The sequence below is a fragment of the Talpa occidentalis genome, unplaced genomic scaffold (assembly GCF_014898055.3).
Source record: "Talpa occidentalis isolate TD23 unplaced genomic scaffold, MPIMG_talOcc4v2.1 talOcc4.11, whole genome shotgun sequence".
Lineage (NCBI taxonomy): Eukaryota > Metazoa > Chordata > Mammalia > Eulipotyphla > Talpidae > Talpa > Talpa occidentalis.
The window spans coordinates 67,295,824-67,315,559 of NW_023601104.1; the positions used below are offsets into that span (position 1 = coordinate 67,295,824).

General features: G+C 39.9%; 1 protein-coding gene and 1 pseudogene across 7 annotated transcripts in view; both read left to right on the top strand.

The window, feature by feature from the left end:
- KIAA0586 (KIAA0586 ortholog) overlaps positions 1-19,736 on the top strand; it is a 101,530-nt gene that overhangs the window by 50,749 nt on the left and 31,045 nt on the right. For all 7 annotated transcript variants that reach the window (XM_037503426.2, XM_037503422.2, XM_037503423.2 and 4 more), the window contains 2 exons: positions 10,284-10,435; positions 13,009-13,117. In XM_037503426.2, the coding sequence (XP_037359323.1) occupies positions 10,284-10,435; positions 13,009-13,117 (261 nt within the window). The remainder of the gene's footprint in view (positions 1-10,283; positions 10,436-13,008; positions 13,118-19,736) is intronic.
- On the top strand, positions 13,632-14,293 carry LOC119239138 (10 kDa heat shock protein, mitochondrial-like; annotated as a pseudogene).

Consider the following 19,736-nt stretch of genomic DNA (forward strand, 5'->3'; position numbering starts at 1 on the left):
CCAAAAATAGTATTCGCTTTGTAACCTTTACCTTTCCTGACCTCTTGTCACTGGGTTAGATACCCATCATATGTGCTCTTTGTATAGTCCTTTAATGTCACCTGTGTAATGTCAATCTTAACACACTAATTTGTAGGAATTTATTTCAGTGTCACATCCCTGTTATTTAAGTGTGTAGTGTAAGAGTATGTATCTAGTGCACAGTCAACAAATTTGTGTTAAATGATTGGGTGGTATATAAGTTGAAACCTGTTAGGCACTTTTTTTAAAAAACATTTATTTATTTATTTATTTATACAAGCACTGGGTACAGTCAGAAGCACAGGAGGGTGAGAGAATTCACCAGAGCCAGAGCAGGGAGCAGAACAGACAGACTGATGGAAGTACACTGCTGAGGGGAGCACGGGCGCAGCAGGAGAGGTCTGTCGTGCCATGTGGGACCCTTGCCAGTGGCCGGGGATTGAACCAGTGCTGCAGAGGCTGCAGGGAGCTTTGCAGCCCAGCGCTCAACCGCTGTGCCACCAGAGGAGGCCCTCATCAGTATTTCTTTGAAGAATGTCATTGGGATTTTTATTGGAATAGCATTGAATCTGTATATTGCTTTTGGGAGGATGGCCATTTTAATAATGTTGATTCTTCCAATCCCTGAGCAGGGGATGTCTTTCCATTTCTTTGTGTCTTCTTCAGTTTCTTTTAACAGTGTTTTATAATTTTCTTTGTATAGGTCTTTCACCTCTTTTGTTAGGTTTATTCCCAAGTATTTGATTTTTTTTTATTTCAATTATAAAAGGGGTGGTTTTCTTGATTTCTTCTTCCAATTGATTGTGTATAGGAAGGCTATTGATTTTTGTGTGTTGATTTTGTGTCTTGCTACTTTATTGAACTGGTTGATTATTTTGAGCAGTTTTTCTGTGGAGTTTTTAGGGTTCTCTATGTATATTATCTTATCATCTGCAAATAGTGATAGTTTTACTTCTTCTTTCCCTATTTGGATTCCTTGTATGTCTTTCTCTTGTCTTATTGCTCTGGCTAGGACCTCCAGTATTATATTGAAAAGCAGTGGTAAGAGAGGACATCCTTGTCATGTTCCTGATCTTAAAGGAAAGGCCTTCAGCTTTTCACCATTGAGAATAATGTTGGCAGTGGGTTTGTCGTATATTGCTTTTATCATGTTAAGGTATATTCCTTCTATCCTGAGAATTTCAAGGACTTTCATCATAAATGGATGTTGGACTTTGTCGAATGCTTTCTCAGCAACTATTGATATGATCATATGTTTTTTATTTTTTTTTTTTTTTGTTGATGTGTGTGTTGGATTACACTTACCGATTTTCGTATGTTGAACCATCCTTGTGCCCCTGGGATGAATCCCACTTGATCGTGGTGTACTATCCCTTTGATGCATTGTTAGATTCTGTTGGCAAGGATTTTGTTGAGGATTTTTGCATTAGTGTTCATTAGGGAGATTGGCCTGTAATTTTCTTTTTTTTGTACAGTCTTTGTTTGGTTTCGGTATTAGTGTAATGTTGGCTTCATAGAACGTATTTGGTAGTATTCCTTCTTTTTCAATTTTTTGAAAGAGTTTGTGTAAGATAAGCACTAATTCACTGCTGAACGTTTGGTAGAATTCATTTGTGAAGCCGTCTGGGCCTGGGCTTTTGTTTTTGGGGAGTGCAAAGCAATATATTTTTAATTAATTATTGATGATGTATCATTATTTTGCATCCTTGTTTGTTTTCTCACAGTATAGGATTTCTCCCCTCATGTTGGTCACCATAGTTTTCCTGCTATAGGCCTCCCATCGGCCTTCACCATAGTCCACTGTGCTCTTCTCCCTGTATTTTTAATTTTAAAATAAATATGCCAAGTTGTTTTTTTTTAAAGTTAAAGACAATTTGTTTTTATCAGTAATCAGAAACTCTTCCCTACTCCCCCTGCAGAAATTGTGTTTATTACTGTTTTGATTTTTGTCAGTTAAATATAAAAATATATCTCGGGTGAGATTACATGCCTTCTCATGTTTGTTAGACATTTGGATTTACTCTTTGTGAATTGCTTATTAAAGTTCTTTCCCATGTGTTAGGTTCCCCATCTGTTAGAAGAGTTTTTCTTGTAATTTTGCAAGAGCTATTTCTATATTTTAGATGTTTTCTATCATCTGTATTGCAAATGTCTTTTTCCAAATTTGTACTTTGTTTATTGACATTATTTATGACCTCCCTGAAAGGTTCGGCGCGGTAAAGAAAGGAGAGTCAGGCTAAATTTCTCAAAGGGAGGGAAAGTTTATGGCGCCCCGGGCGGACCTCACAGACCCAAGGCGGGGAAGCAGGGTTTTATAGGGTGAGGAGAGGTCGGGTGGGTAGTTGGGCTCATACAGCGGGAAAAGTTTGTAGGGCAGGTAGAGGTTCTTTGTTTGAGAAGAGACTCGTGGGGGGGAGGGGGGAGGCTCATTGTCTGAGTCCTCCAGGCAGGTATCCTCATTCCTGCCCCCCAGGTGGGCTTCCTGGTTGGCTTCTGCATTGCGGCCTCCTGCATGGACCTTTCATACCAGCCTTTTGTTGATAGGAAAAGGGGCGATGGTTCTTTCTTTGGCTACTTCCTGCTGAAAAGGGGCGAAGATCAAGGGGGTGGCTCAGGCCTGGTTATGAGGGTCTTCTGCAGGGATGCGAGAATATGGGTGGAGAAGGAGTTGGTTAAAGGTGGTAGGAGACATTTCCCGAATGCGAGCTGTGTGTCTTCAGGGGCACGTTTGACCCGTGATAGATGGTGCCAGGAGGGGTGTCCCAGAAGTGTTACCACTGTAGGTGTGGGGAGAATAACCGTGTGTGGGCCAGTCTACCGAGGCTGCAGTGGCTTTGGCTGAAGCGATTTGAGCAGGACTTGGTCTCCTGGATGCAGTGGTAGGGAAGGTTGGTTGAGGAGGTCGAGATCCGAGGCAGGACTGGGTAAGTACCGGTCTGCGTGTTCCCGGAGCATTTGGCTGAGTAGGGAGAGGTCAATCCTGTCCGGGTAGGTGTCCACGCAGTTGGTGAGCTGCAAAAGAAGGTAGGCAAACTCCCCTTTGAGGTGACACGTGAGCACAGGTTTAACGACGGGAACATATTTGTCAGACTTTTGCACTTAAGGAGGGGTGGAAGAAGAGCAGGCTCAGGAATTGGCGTTCATTAGGCTCCTAAATCGGAGTGATGGAGGGGACTGATAGAGAATAGGGGAAGGGTCTGCAGCAGAGTCAGTTGTGAGAGCAAAACCCTTGCATCTGTGTAAGAATTGTCAGTTGGTGTCCTTTCAGTGGAGAATGGCGACTTCAGTTGGAAGCTGCAAGGCTATGAAAAGCTTAAGGATAAGTTAGCATTCATGATGGGGGACCCCTTGGTGGAAAGGAATCCCCTTTCCTGCCAAATCGCAGCATGACTGTGAGCAAAAAGGCAGGCATATTTTGAATTTATATAGATGTTGACTTTCGTATGTTTGCTGAGGGTAAGGTCCCTGGTTAAGTGCTATGAGTTTTGTTTTTTGGGAGGTGGTTTATTCCAGGCAGTTTTTCTGTGTCGATTACCTGATCAATGGTAACAGTGGCCTAGGCAGCCCTCCGCTGACCTCGCGCACCTTTTCAAGAGCTGCCAGTCTACAAACACAGGAGGCATCTGACAAAGGAGAGTCAGTCTGGAGGTTTGCATTTCTTCCAGGATTTTAGGACATGTATGAATGGCAGAAGGTGGCCAGAGACAGGCAGGAGAGTGGCTGGGTTGAGAGAATTAGACTGAGTGAGACTCACCAGGGGATTTTCAATAAAGAGCACATGGAAATCCTGTAAATGGGAAGGAGTGAGAGTGGAGAGCGAGCGGGGAGACAGGAGGGGCCTGAAGGCGGTGAGGGGAATGTACTTGGGTGGGTCTTTTTAGAGTAAGTTTGAGGGATTTTCGGGTGAGTAGAGCTGTCGCCGCCAGGGCTCTAAGGCAGGGTTGCCAGCTCCTAACGGTGGGATCCATCTGCTTGGAGAGTTAAGGGATAGGACGCAGGGCTGGTCCGAGAGGCTGGGAAAGGCCGCCTGCCGCAGTGCCCCGACGTTCGTCTGTGAACAGGAGCAAAGGCTTTTCTGGATCAGGAAGGGTAAGGACAGGTGCCGGAAGAAGCATATGTGTGACCCTGCGGACTCTCCGGGGGATTGGAGAGGTCCTTCAGGGAGGCTTTTGCTGCATTGTGCAGTGGCGTGGCTGGGAAAGCAAAATTAGGGATCCAATGATGGAAAAGTCCAACCAAACCTAAGAAAGAAAGAATTTGTTTTGTCGATTTAGGGGAGGGAAGGTCCCGGATGGCCTGTTTGTGGTCCACTGTCAGCTGTTTGGAGGAAGGAGTTAGTTGAAGACCCAGATAGACAACTGTGGGAACTGAGAGTTGCGCTTTGGATGGGGAGACAGTATTCTTTGGAGCAGAGGAAGCTGAGGAGTTGTGCAGTGTGTTGCTGAGACAGCGGCAGAGCAGGACGGCAGAGGAGGAGGTCAGCAACACACTGGAGGAGAGTGCGGGGTGGAGTATGACATGTCGAGAGATCACTGGCTAATGCCTGACCAAACAGTTGAGAGCTGTCTCGGGAACCCTAAGGCAGGACTGTCCAGGCCAGTTGCTGGGAGGTGTGTGTCCGGGTTTTCCCAAGTAAAAGCGAATAGTAAGTAACATTGAGGATCCAGAGGGATGGTAAAAAAGGCATTTTTGAGGTTAAGCACAGAGAAGTGTGGGGTAGAAGACGGTATATGAGACAGAAGGGTGTAGGGGTTGGCACTACAGGATGGATAGGCATCACCACTTCGTTAATGAGGCGAAGGTCTTGAACTAAGGGATAAGAACCATCAGGCTTTTTTAATGGAGAGAATGGGAGTATTACAGGGCGAGTGGATAGGAGTAAGGAGTCCCTTTCCCAGGAGTCGTTGGCTGATGGGTTTGAGACCCTGACGGTGAGTGAGGGAAATTGGAAACTGGGGGTGAGAGGGAAAAGAAGAGGGATCCTTTAAGGCGAATGAGGACTGGGGTACGATGGGTGGCAACAATCAGGATAGAGATATTCCAGAACATGGGGTTGACAGTGGAAGGAGACAGCGGGTAGTCCTGAGAAGGATTAGGAGATGTTTGGAGTTGTGGGAGGATGAGAGCAGCGCTAGGGTGTTGGAACCATGAGAGAGTAGCCCTGAGTTTGGTCAGAAGATCGTGACCCAGGAGTGGTGTGGGGCAAGAAGGCATGACTAGGAAAGAGCGGACCGGTGGTCCCTGAGCTGAGAAGGAAGGCTGTCAACTCCCGTAACCGAGGCCTGAGAAGGATAAACTTGACCGGAATAGGAGGGGAGGACAGAGAAGGTAGACCCCGTGTCAACCAGAAAGGAGATGTACTTACCTGCTACCTTGACCGTTACCCTGGGCTCCTCAAAGGTTATCGGAGTTGATGAGTCTGGGCCTCTTCAGTCTTCAGCCGCCAAACCCAAGACCGCCGGTGGCAAGAGTTGCAGGGACTGGAAGGACTGGCCCACCACAGCCAGGCGTGGAGGGACAGTCACTTTTCCAGTGACCCTGGACGTTGCAGATGAGGCACGGTCCTGGCGGAGGGCGGGGGTGGGGCATTGTCTGGACCAGTGCCTTTTTGGCCACATTTGAAGCAGGCTTTGGCGGCCGTCGGTTGGTTGGGGCCCATGGGGCCCATTGTCGTCCTCTGTCGGGCAGCAGGCACTGCGGTCGTTGGAGGAGCAGGGCCTGGTGGTCTCAAGGCAGCTACTAGGGCCTGAGCTTGAAGCTCAGCCTTCTGGCGACTGCGGAGTTCCCTCTGCCCTGTCCTGTTCCTCCCGGTTGTTAAATAATTTAAAGGCCATTTTCAGCAGATCCTGGATAGGGGTTTGAGGACCATCCTCAGCCTTTGGAAGTCAGGAGGGGTTTTTTGAGGAAGACAGGGTAATTTTTGTGAGCTTATGAAAGTTTATAGGTTTTGGCGCTGCCGTTTGGAGACCAGCTAGGGGACAGGTCAGAGGTCAGGATGGAAGAGAAGATAACATGTAATTATGACATGTATGGTCATAGGCTTGGGTAAGATAATGAAATTTAGGTGTAGGTAGTGGGATAGTTTGTGAAAGAGCCAAGATGCTTTTCAAGTTGGGAGAGATCAGACAGAGAAAGGAACATGGACTCTAACTCCTCCTTCAGTCCCACCCACTTACCTGCAGGGAGGGAGAAGAGGATTAGCAGGGAGAGGGTGTGGCAGCTGGGAGGTGAAAAGAAAGGGGGAGAGAGGCTGGATTGGGGAGCTGGAGGAGGTGAAGACTGAGAATTTAGAGGATTAAAGAATGCAGTAGAGGGGTCTGCAGAGGGCAAAGAGAGAGAGGAGTCTCGAGACTTAGAAAGTACAGCAGGTTTTCAGGAGGGAGGGAAGGGGCGGAGCGCAAGAGAAAGACAGCCTGGCCCTAAGGATCTCTGACCATGTTCCATTGCGGTGACAGAATTGTTTAGGTCTGTAAGGACCGAGAAGTCAAAAGTGCCATGTTTGGGCCAGTGGGAGCCATTGTCCAATTGATACTGAGGCCACGTAGTGTTGCAGTGAAAGACCAGACGCTTAGGGCATTATTTGTTGCAGTAAAAGACGAGACGCTTAGGGCGTTATGTGGCCTTAGTCCCAACGGACCGAGGTTTGAGAGAAGGCATCCCAGTGCAGTGGTCGGAATTTGGCTTGGAATTTGGCGACCCCATGACTAAGTCGGCTCCTTTCCCAACTAACGGGGTCACAGAGTCAGGATGCAGTGTCCCACGAACCTGAACTGGCCGTGGGGGGCGCAGGCCCCGAATCGCGGCGTCCCCCGATTCGGTCCTGGCCTTTGAAACGGAGGCAGACAAGTGAGGGGGACGTCTCCACCGCTCGGTTGCACCTAGGATTCGGGCACCTAGTCTGGAAGGGCGTCCCCAGATCCAGGGTCTAGGTGTACGGGAGTTGGCTGATGTGGGCCCACAGTTTACGGAACAGCCAACCACGGTACAGTACGGGAGTCAGGAGAGGAGCCGAATAGCCAGAGGCGAGGGCCTCCCAGGAAGGAGGGTCAGGCAGTGACTTACCCCAAGGATTAAGGCCGGTGGTGGGTGTGAGGTGTCTGCAATGGAGAGGAGAGGTCCCAGGGACGAGAAGGCGGCCCCGGCGCCAGGGGACACGGCCTTCCCGGGTTTCGGCACCAAGATGAAAGGTTCGGCGCAGTAAAGAAAGGAGAGCCAGGCTAAATTTCTCAAAGGGAGGGAAAGTTTATGGCACCCCGGGCGGACCTCACAGACCCAAGGCGGGGGTCAGTGGAGTCGCGCACGTTGTTAGGGGGAAGCAGGGTTTTATAGGGTGAGGAGAGGTCGGGTGGGTAGTTGGGCTCATACGGCGGGAAAAGTTTGTAGGGCAGGTAGAGGTTCTTTGTTTGAGAAGAGACTTGTGGGGGGGAGGGGGGAGGCTCATTGTCTGAGTCCTCCAGGCAGGTATCCTCATTCCTGCCCCCCAGGTGGGCTTCCTGGTTGGCTTCTGCATTGCGGCCTCCTGCATGGACCTTTCACTCCCTTTGCTTATACAATTAAAAAATTTTATGTAATTATTTTTATCTTTTTTATTTGCTCTGTTTTTATGGTGTGGTTAGGGTTCTCCTTACCAAGGAGATTTTTTGGTCAAGTTCATTGTTTAATATATCTATATTCAAACCTACCTGGAATTTTTTTTTGCAAATGGTATAAAGTAGAAATCCAATTTGATTTTCTTCCAGATAAATAGTCAGAGGTGCCAGCCTCAATTTTTATGTAGCTTTCTTTTCTCTACTAAATTGTTATAACAACCAATATATATATTAAATTCTTAGAGAGGTGGGAAAATCTCTTTTGGGATTATTGTATTCTTTATGATCTAAAAGTTAGTAGATTATTATGTCTTTATGGTAAAATGTGTTATCTCATAGGGCAAGTTGTTCTTTTAAAAAAAGGGTTTTGGGCCTTCCTGGTGGCATAGTGGTTAAGTCTCAGCACTACTACTTTGATGGCTTGAGTTCAATCCCTGGCCAGGTTGCTAACCCACATGTGGTGCAGCAGACCTCTTCTGTCTTGCCCCCTGCTCCCTTTAGTTGTGTATTTCAGTAAAATCTGCCTATTCTGCTCCCCACTCTGTCTCTGGTGAATCCTCTCACCACCTCTCCCACCACCCCAACCTCTGGCCTATACCTCAAATCTGTTATAGGACAGGGAGAGGGGCAGCCCAAACCCCGCAAACCTGCCTATACTAAATGGGTTCTGCCATCCGCCGCATCAACACAAAACACATGAGACTAATGGGAAGGATCTTTAATAAAACTAGGAAACAATACAGGTAAGGCAAAGAGTCTAGTTTCTAAATGAAGCACCCAAAGTTACCCGTCCCCTCTTGGGTAAAAGTCCATCCATATGGGATCGGCCCAGAACAAGGCCCCAAAGCCTGCTACAAGTCTAAAGCATCTTCCAGTGGGGACCCACAAAAAAGGGTCACAAACAACCGGACAAGCCCGGAAGGAAAAGAGCAAAATCAACATCAAGATAAAAGCTGCCATTGTCACCTCCCCACAGGTTTCACCCACATTTGTGTCACCCAGTCCACGACCAAAAGACAAGCGCAGTTTTTTTACATGTCTCTAGGCTCCATGCGCCTCCTCCAGGTCTCCTGGCTCCATCCTGCCTCCTTCCTTAGTCTCTTCTTCAGCTTCTCCCCTTCCTGCTCAGCTCCACCCTCCCTTGGGTGGGGCAGGGAACCTCCCCCTTTCCTGGGGACCACCCTGTTGCAATTTCTTCTATGCAAAAATTATAAAATCCTTTAAAAAATAAAATAGAAAAAAGGTTTTGATGGCTTCTTGGTTAATTCTCAAGCAGTTATTCTTAAATATAAATTCTAAAATCATTTTTTATTAAAAATCTCCCTATTTATACTGATTTTCTTTATTAATATTTAAAGACTAGGCATTTTTATATCTACTGTTTATTCAGATCTTGTTTTGTGTTCATCAGTAAGGTTTCACAACTTTCTTGATATGGATTCTTAATTTTATCCTTAGTTATTTTTTAGTATTGGTCATTATAGTAAAGGATTATTTTTCTACTTTTAGGTGTATACTGCTATAATACAGAGAAACATGAATGATTTTTTTTTTTTTATAAATTAGATATTCAATGATTGTTTTTTTTTTTTTTTTAAAGATTTTTTTATTTATTTATACAAGCACTGGGTACAGTCAGAAGCACGGGAGGGCGAGAGAATTCACCAGAGCCAGAGCGGGGAGCAGAGCAGGCAGAAGGACCGAAGTACACTGCTGAGGGGAGCAGCGGGCGGCAGGAGAGGTCTGCGCGCCATGTGGGACCCTCCTCCGGTGGCTGGGGAGCAGCCGGGGATCGAACTGGCGCCGCAGAGGCCGCGGGCAGCTTCGCAACCCAGCGCTCAACCGCTGTGCCACCGGGGAGGCCCAGAAACATGAATGATTTTTATATGCTTATCTAGTATCTAGTCTTTTACCAAATTCTTTCATTAACTTTAATAGATTTCTGTTTCCTCAGTAGTATCTTGGATCTTTTAGTTATATAGCTATATAATTAGCATAATGAGTTTTAATCTCTAACATTATAAATGGTAATTCTTTTATCTCAATTTATTTGCCAGTCATAAGAAAATGTTTGGGAAGGGATTATAGAGCAGAAGTTTATATCAGATTGGAGCAATTGTTACTCTAAGTGATGGATATTATTGTCAATATTTGAATTAATCATATGATGCTGGATAATTAAATGAGGATAAAGTGGGTAATAATTTTGACAAATTATTTTGTATGGATTTAATACTAGGAAGATAAAAGTTAAAACTATTTTGGTTTATGCAAAATCCACTTAAAAATATAAATTAACATGAAAGACAAAAGAGTTATTATTTACCATACCTAATTGTCAGCAGTAGACTCTTCTTAAATGGGAAGGTCTATGGAATCTTTAAACTATTAGTTCAGTTAGGAAAATTTGATTTATATTTAATGCTTCATGTCTGTGCTGATTAAGGTAAGAGATACTATGTTGTGCTATATTTAAAAGGTAGCCATTAATTAGAAAAAACAGGGTTTTTGGTTTTAATTGCAATGAACACTTGGTACCAGGTGTTACTGACTAAAATATACTGCTGCTTGTAATTTAGCAGGTGAGAAATATTGATAGTTTTAGGCAATTATTTACTTTCTAAGATAAATAAGCAATTTATTTTAACTTGCTGTTTACATATTTGCTAACAGGTGGTGGTTATGAAGATTCATGTACTAGTCATGGTCCAATGAGTTTGGGAGAATTGGAGTTGCAGCCGAATGCTAACTCTGCCCTCCCTACAACATTTCCAGTGGCACAAGAAAATGATAAGAAATCAGTAGCTGCTGAAGGTTTTCCTCAGGTACTAAGTTAATAGCACTTTATTTAAAATGAGAGTAGTAACAATATTGCCTTAGTGTATGGTAAGCTATCAAGAATATAGTCTTTGGAATCAGACAGTCTCAACTCATGCCTCTTTCTCTTAGTAATTCAGGCCTGGATACAAATCTTATCTTCTCCAGCTTTTAGCTGTGACCTTGAACATATTACTTAGTCTTTTTCTAAGGCTTGATTTCTTCATTCTTAAAGATGAAAAAAATTTCTATGAAATGCCTATTATCTAGCTTGGTAGCTATTGTCATACCTCTCTATCCCCATGCAATATCTAACTCAGTAATTTGCACATAGTGGGTATTACAAAAATAGGGTGATTGCTCTCTAAGATGTAATCTAAACAATGCTCAGGTTATTAGTTTTGTATCATGTAACAGCAGTGCATTTTTAATGTGAATTTATTCAATAAATATTGCAAAGTGTTGTGCAGTTATTGCATACTGTTGACAATGAGAGCAAAAGTATATAAAATAAAGATTGTTTATGATACATACCAGTATGCAGGGTCCAAGTTTACCCAGTAAGTATGACCCAGCATAGATCAGGAAAAACTAGTTAGCGAAGAATATCTTTTAATAATGTATGTATAAAAGGAAATTTATTTGTGGCCCTTGTCAGGCAAAAATTTCTTAGCTATGATATCCAAAGCACTATTCATAAAAGAAAAAGTTAATGAATTGGTCTTACCAAAAACAAAAACTGCTGTTAAGACACACTGTTAAAAAAATGAAAAGACAAGTGAAGACTGGGAGAAAAGGTTGCAAATTACATATCTGATAGAAGTCTTGGTTCAATAAAATATAAAGAAGTCACAAACTTCAATATTAAGAAAACAATCCAATTAAAAAATAGATTTTGAACTGATACCTTACCCAAGGAAGATACCCTGTGACAAGTAAGCAAATAGAGATTTTCAGCGTTGTTAGTCCTTAGGAAAATGCAAATTAAAATCACTACACACCCGTTAGCATATCTAAAATTAAAAAGACAGCCAAGTGTTGGCAAGGATGTGGAGCCACTGAAGTCTCAAGTGCTGCTGGTTGGGAATGTAAAATGATTTAACCACTTTGGAAAACAGTCTGGCAATTTATTTAAAAAGTAAAACATACATTACCATATGACCCAGGAATTTCACTCCTAAGTATTTACCCAAGAGAAACCAAAACATTGGTCTATACAAACACTTGTACATGAATATACATGGTAGCTTTTTAGTAGTGGCCCCAAACTGGAAACAACACAAATGTCCATCAAATGTGCAAATTGTGGTATAGTTATATAAGGGAATACTATTGAACAATAAAAAAAAAAAATCCATGGATTTCTGATTCATGAAGTAACTTGGATGATTCTCACAAATATGTTGAGGAAAAGAAACCAGATTTTTTTAGAAAGTGCATAATCTATGATTATATGAAATTCGAGAAATGCAAACTAGTAACAGGAGGAAATGCGAAAGAGTATGAGAAAACAACATTATGTTTTCTTAATTGCGGTAATGGTTTCATGAGGACTTACATATGTCAAAAGCATATTGTACATATTAACTATGTATAAATTATTGTTTATCAATTGTACCTTTTAAAACTGTTTAAGAAATGAAGAAAAGATTGCCCAAAGAATGGGCCGCAACAATTTTGTTATATTTTTTTTAGGTAACAGAAGTATGGCTAATAATAATAGCACATATTATAATAAAGAAAAAATCAAAATCAACTAGCAACCATAAACCAGAGACACACTAATGGGGAGTGGGGGGAAGAGAAGGGATTAGGGGCAAAATAAGGGGGGTGGGTATTGTACAGGGAATATAACCAAAATGAAAATGCATACATTGTGCAAAAATGAAAAATGATGTAAGAATTATATAAAATAAAATTTAAAAAATAATAAAATAAAAATGAGAAAAAAAATGAAAAGGAAAGAGAAAATGGCTAAAGTTATCCCAGTTTGTGATGTGTGAATTTGAAGGAATTTGTGACTTCTGTAAGTTTCAAATTTGGTTATGTTATAGAAAAGGGAGACAGTTGATGAGGCTTATAGTAGAGTATATGTTTCTTGAATGACAAAAGCAAGGTTTACAATACCTATTCACACTTATGAGAATTGAATGATGTTACTATATATAAAAGCCCTTAGAAAATTGCAGTGCATTATGCAAATTTTTATTTTATGCAAAAATGGTTATATGGGAAACCTTACAGACAAATTAAGTCTTTATCCTGTCTCAATCCATCATGTATTTGATTTATAAGTAGTACTGAATTCTTTAGTAAAAATAGAAATTATTTGAATATTTGAAATCTGTGTGTAGTATCTAAATCTTTTAAAATATTTTATTTGCAATATGTTTTTCCTTAATAATACATACTTCATTGCCCATTTACTGTTAGGAGTGCTCATAAATAACTAAATGATAAAAAGGTAATTAGAAGGCATGCATTATATTGAATTTTATATAAAATAAGCACCTAAATAATTGAACTTCTCACATTTTTAAAGTAATAAAAAATATTATGATGTCATGCTTAAATTCTTTAGTACCAACAAAAGCAAGATCAAGATGTTAAACAAGTAGAACACAAGCCTGTACAAAGTCATCTAATACGTGTAAGAAGTAAATCTGATATTTCACTGACACAGTCACAAGGTAAGATAAGTTTCCTTGTAATACTAGTTTGATACGTGACCTGATATTGAACAAATATATGATGAGAATTCATTTTTGTGAATTCTTTTTTTTTTAAAGATGTATTTATTTATGCATACAAGTACTGGGGTACAGACCAGAGGTGTGGGGGGGTGAGAGGATTCACCAGAGACGGAGTGAGGAACAGAACAGGCAGTTCTGTTGACTGAAGTACACTGCTGAGGGGAGCAGCAGGTGAGTCAGGAGAGGTCTGCTGCACCATGTGGTTAGAAGTGCTCCTGGCCAGGGGTTGAACTGGTGCTGCAGTGGCCGTGGATAGCTTCATAAGTTGCCTCTTAACCCCTTGCACCATGAGGGAGACCCAATTTTGTGAATTCTTGACTTTTATATATGTTTTGCTTTTGTGTAGGTTTTTTTGTTTGTTTGTTTATTTTCTCTCATTTAGTTCATTAGGATACAGAATCTGATATCATATTTGTGTATTTGTTAGTTATTTTTGTCAATAAACCCTATTTCTAATGGATTTTGAAAATCTGAGGTTTTTTTACTTTAATAATATCTTTTGGTTCTGGTACAGTTGAATGTCAAGGTCTTTGTATTTCTAAATAGGTCTAAATAACATAGTTGTAAGGCACATGATGACAGTTATAAAGCGTTTGATGTGGCTGTTAAGGTGCTTTGTAAAGGCAATTTAGTGTTGTGTAGTGAGGATAATCAATAACAATCTAAAGAACAAGTGATTCTCATGTTAAGTGTACTCTATGAATAAATTTTTTGGTGTTGTTTATCAGAATTGTGTGGTAACTGATGGCAGCCAGAATCATGGCAGGAAAGGTATTTAGAAAGCTTCTTCTCCTTTTTGACTGAGTATTAGTTGAAAGGAGTGCAGCTGAAGCTATAACCAAAGGAAGCATTATGTTTCTAGAAAAATCTCAAGGAAAAGTATTGCAAGCAACAGTACTGACTCTTTGATGGAGTTCTAAAGGAAAAGGTGGGAAGAATCAACCAATTAGTGTGAAAGTTATAGATAAATTTCTTCTTCCAGAATACAGAGGCATCAAAGTAGTTCTAGACAACAAGAATTATTTCTTATTTAGAGATGGTGACATTCTTGAAAAGTGTAGATTGAAATCATGATTGAAATGGCATCATTGAAGTTCTGAAATCTTTCATAATGTACGTAATTTTTGTATCTTTTTTAATAAACTAATATTATCAAAAAAAAAAAAATGTATGGTTGAACTTTAATTCCACAGTCAGCACCACAGTTTTTGATATCCTTTTGGTTCTTCAAGGTTGTTGGCCTTGTGCTTTGTTTACCTTCTTGTTTCTTTTATTAATATTTTTTATGCATACCAGAGCTGGGGTACAGGCCAGAGGTATGAGGGGTGAGAGGATTCACCAGAGACAAAGTGGGGAGCAGAACAGGCAGACTGACTAATACACTGCTGAGGGGAGTAGCAGGTGAGACAGGAGAGGTCTGCTGTGCCATGTGGGTAGCTCCCTGGCTGGCAGGGGATCAAATTCCTGCTGTAGAGGCTGCTGATAGCTTCACAGTTCTGTGCTTGACCCCTTGCACCACCAAGGAGGCCAAGCCCTACCTTCTTGTTTCTTATTTAACTTTTTATATAACTGAAATTTGACAATGGAAATTAAGATGTCTTCTATTTAAAAAGTTTCTGAAAAAATGTTAGGAATGTTTTACATAGTGAGATGTTTTTCTTTGCTTGTTATTTTTACTTCATTTTTGTATATAGTATGCATTTGGCATTTTGGGAAAGACCTAAATGAGGAAGTGCTTACAATATTAAGACTGTGCTATATATGTGCTTTTGATTTTCACTTTTCTATATGTTTTCTCATCTTCTTTTGTTTAAATTCTTCAGGACGTTGACCTGCCAATCCCTTTTTGTAACCTTCCTATGATACAACAGTGCTAGTATTTTAGAATTCTATGGAAAATCACCTGTAAAACTCATGTTGTTTTTAAAAAAGTCCATATATTGTATAGCTATGAAGTTCTTAAGATATTAGGGCTAATGTGATGTCCAGTTGAGCACTGTAACCATTTGCTCTCAATGCCATATATTGTGTTTTTAAAAAAAAAAATCACAATTTCTTAAAATTGTAAATGAATTTTGTTTTCTTGAGAGGAATGCTGTATGATAAAATGATCATTTTTTTCTCCAGCTGATGGGAAAATACCTCTGGTAAGATTTTAAGGGTAGCTCGCTCTCTAGGAAAGTAACATTGTTTTCAGTTTCACCTATATGAATGTCTGACCACAAGATGGCAATAGTTAAATTTTTGTTGACTTACAATATTGTCATTAAATAATATCCAATTAAAATTTAGCAATCTAATAAAATCATAGGAATAAGAGAATGAAGGTGTTAGCTAGTAAGAGGAAGTTTTATTTAGAAAGTACAGAACAGTTGGACTTAATATGTGTAAAATTTTTTTTCACCCAATTTTACATATAATACAGACATTTGGAGAGCAGAACTAAGTTAGGAGAGCTTTGACTAAGACAAATAAATATCCAGTGAGCTATAAATAGAGAATTTAAATGGAAGCCAAGTGTTTGACTCTGTAATTGATATCCATCTTCATGCTGAATATTTCTTGAATGAAAATGACTGCCTTATTAAGTAAGTCAGTTATAATTTTTTCCCATAAATTTTGTGGGTTTTATTTTTTCTCTGGTGAAACTCTGAGACACTGCCAAATATTTCAAAGAATAGGAAAGTCAGAATGCCAAAATAGTCCTCTAGGGCTCCCAGGACTTTGGGTGACCTTAAAGGAATGCAATCCTATCTCATACAGAGGACCTTGAAGATAATGAAGGAAATTCACCTTATCACAAGGGAATCAAAACCATATCTATTCTGGCAGATAAATGCTTCTAGGGATACTTGAACCCCAAATTATGCTATTATAGGGAGACGTATCATGCACTTCATTTTGAAATGTATAGTAGTTTATAGGTGTATTAAGCCAAATTAATTTACTAGCAGTAGGAGCTCTTTCAATGATCAACTATTAAAAATTTACTGAGCATATGATAGGACATAGGTTCCAGTGTAGGCTTCTGGGAAATCTAAAAATTCCTGTCCCCCATCTTCCTTTGATTATTATTTTCAAAATTAATATTTTAAAAAAGAACCTGGAATGTCTAAGAATAAAACAATTTTGTGTGTTAATGATTTCATTGGGTATATTTTTAGTCACATGATATCTTTATCTGATTTCTGTGTCCTAATTAATATATCTAACAGTTTTATAGTTGAAAGTACTTTTTTTTTTTTTTTTTTTTAAGATTTATTTATTTATTTATTTATTCATACAAGCACTGGGTACAGTCAGAAGCGCGGGAGGGTGAGAGAATTCACCAGAGTCAGAGCAGGATGCAGAACAGGCAGACGGACCGAAGTACACTGCTGAGGGGAGCAGCGGGCGGCAGGAGAGGTCTGCGCGCCATGTGGGACCCTCCTCTGGTGGCCGGGGAGCAGCCGGGGATCGAACCGGCACTGCAGAGGCTGCGGGCAGCTTCGCAACCCCGCGCTCAACCACTGCGCCACCGGGGAAGCCCAGTTGAAAGTACTTTTTAAAGCAATTTTAATGAATCATTTAATAATTTTTCCCCTTTTACAGTGCAAGTTCACTTTTACTATGCAAGTTAACTTTCTCTAATAAAAATGAGGGCTAGTTTTAAATTAATTTATTTGTTATGAATCCAGGAACAATTAAATTCTAAAGTGACATATTAAAATGGCTCACTTTAAGAAAATTTTCCTTCTTTAGCTTGTCTCTTAAAAATTTTAACATCATCATAATAAATATTAATTGGCAAGTCATATATACTAGACTATAATCAGCGGGGGGAATATTAGATCATGCTTTATAAAAGTTCAATGATAGAACAGATTAGTTGTCAGAGTCACTTGAAAATCAGTCTTCGTTGGTTTTCTTATTTGTAGGATATATATGTTGCCCAAGAAATAAGCTTCAAAGTGCTAAAAATAATGGATGTAAATGAAATAATTTATTAAAAACATTATACATTTTTGTGGAGACCAAACAGAATCACAGATTTGGTTTTTGACATTTGTGTCCTACATTTCATTTCTAGTCATCTTAAGACCCTTTATACCTCACACACAGTGATTGTGACTTTAAATATGTTAGATTTAGGAAGTTCAAATCTTATGACTGTTTAGAAGCTATTTCTGATGACATGCAAATAAAATAATTTTCATTATTTAATGAAATGGTAGTTTTTTGTCCATGTGTTTTAAATATAACTAGATTACAACAGCTGTCAGAATTTTAATTGATCTTAGTAATTTCACGGTAGTGATGTATCTTAAAATGTATTTGAATTTGGGAATTCTATTTCTATCTATGAGGGAAGTGAAATGTGAAGAAGGGGAGAATGTCACTTCCACCCTAACTATAACAAAATAACATAAACTACAAAATCATAACATTTCTTGAACTCATTAGAGAGCTTTTGGATGCAGAATAACTAAATAGCCTAAGATTTAAGGAAAAAAACACTCTTTCAAAGAGATGGGACACAAGCATCATCTCATTGTGCCAGAACAGTCAAAGGAAGAAACACCAGGAATAGTATATGCACATAAGATGTATTTGGTTAAGTTCTTTTTTTTTTTCAGTTTAGAATTTTCATTTAATTCATGTAATTCAAGTCATCAACAAAAATCAATACTTTTTTGCCCGCAGTCATTAATTTGTATTCTGAATATTAAAGAGTTTGCTTAATTTAAATTAGTGAATTATATTTAAGTAATTATTATAGTAAAATGATAAATGCTAATTTAAATATATAAGCTTTTTTAATGGGTTGTTAAAGGCCAAACATAGAACAATTCTACTCGTAAAAGTGGAGTTCATGCCAGCTTGCAAGCTCTTTTCCACAGACTTTTAGAAGAAGAAAGATTGGGAGGTAGGGCAGGGGAATGGAAAGAATCTCCATGCTACATGCCTGAAGAAGAGAGTGGCTTCCCCTTCCAAAAGGCTGGGTGCCCCATTTGGCCCTTGTCCTATAGGAATAAAAACCTTGAGTGCTGGGTTAGTGAGAACACATCCGTCACCACAGAGTATAGGTGAAAGTACATTGTGGCTGGGGTAAAGAAAAGAAACCATCTACACTTAGGGAGAGGAAGGAAATAGTTTTGGGGCCACAATCTTATGCTGATAACAGTGGCAGTCTCTTCGTGATGGCAGGAGGATAGGCAGCTCTGCTGCATAAAACTTGCTAAAGGAACAAGGCAGGGTTTGGCTGCCACAGGGAGGAAAGACAGGGTCAGTGAGAAAGCCCCACCACAAGGCCTTGGCATATAGGATTTGTCTGGTACTGAGATTGACTCCTTAAGTCTTTGAAATAAACAAGTACTGAATATTAAGCTGATGCACTCTACTAATGAGCAAGACACAAGGGTGTAAAGAGAACCCCCTATGCTCAGTAGGTATACATTAGAGACTGAAAGCTGAAGGTGAACCAGAAACATTGAGATACACCTTCCACCATCCCAGGACCCACCCTAAACACAAAGTAACACAATAGGGTTTTGAAGCTGGTGGTACCAAAGTTAACTGCAGCAACAAAACTCAAATCCAGTTTAATTTCTGACTTGATTGACTCAACTCCTCACATTAATAGCACAGCTGAGGAAGAGATGTTCCCATTTCCAAGGTTAAATAGTACTTAGCTTATTTTCTATTGTGTTACACACATCTGGCATTTAGTCAAATTTAAAGACACAAAAAAGGGAAGAAAACATCAATCCACTCTTATGAGATAAAGCAATCAAGAAAACAAAGCTCACAGATGACTCAGGTGTTGGAACTGTCAGACAGAAAATTTAAAATAACTATGATTAATGTGTTAAAGACCCTAGTAGAATGCATAGACAAAACATGCATGAACAGATGAGAATTAGAGCAGAGAGATGAGAATTGTGAGAGTCAAATAGAAATGTTAAGGGGGCAGAACAGTAGAAAAGAGGAAGAAAGTCTTTAGTAGCTAATCACTTATCAGTGGAAAACAAGGCCAAGTAATCAGTAAACATGATGACAGTCAATAAAATTGAAACACAAATAGAAAAAGTGAAAAAAAAATCTCAGCATCAAAAAGCAATGTCAAATATCCTAACACATGTAATTGGAATCCCATCAGGAAGAAAAAGCAAACAGGACAGAAAGAATGCTTGGAGAGCTAATGATCAATAATTTTATAAGAACAATGAAGAGCATCAAACCACAGATCCAAGATTCTTAGAAAGTTCTAAATAAGATTTAAAAAAAGTGCTATATACATTTAAACTGCTAAAAACCAAAAAGAAAGAGAAAATATTGAAGAAAACTAAAGATAAAATGTAAAGGGATAGGAGATAAACAATGCAAAAGAAATCTGAGAATATGAATATCAGACAAAGTAGACTTCAAAGCAATGGATATTACCAAAGATATGGGGGAACTTTAAATAACATTTAAGGAATTAGTTCAGTAAGAAGATGTAAGTCTTAAATATGTATGTACTTAACTCTTTAAAATACAAGGAAAAAATAGAAATACATGAAGAAATTGACACTTA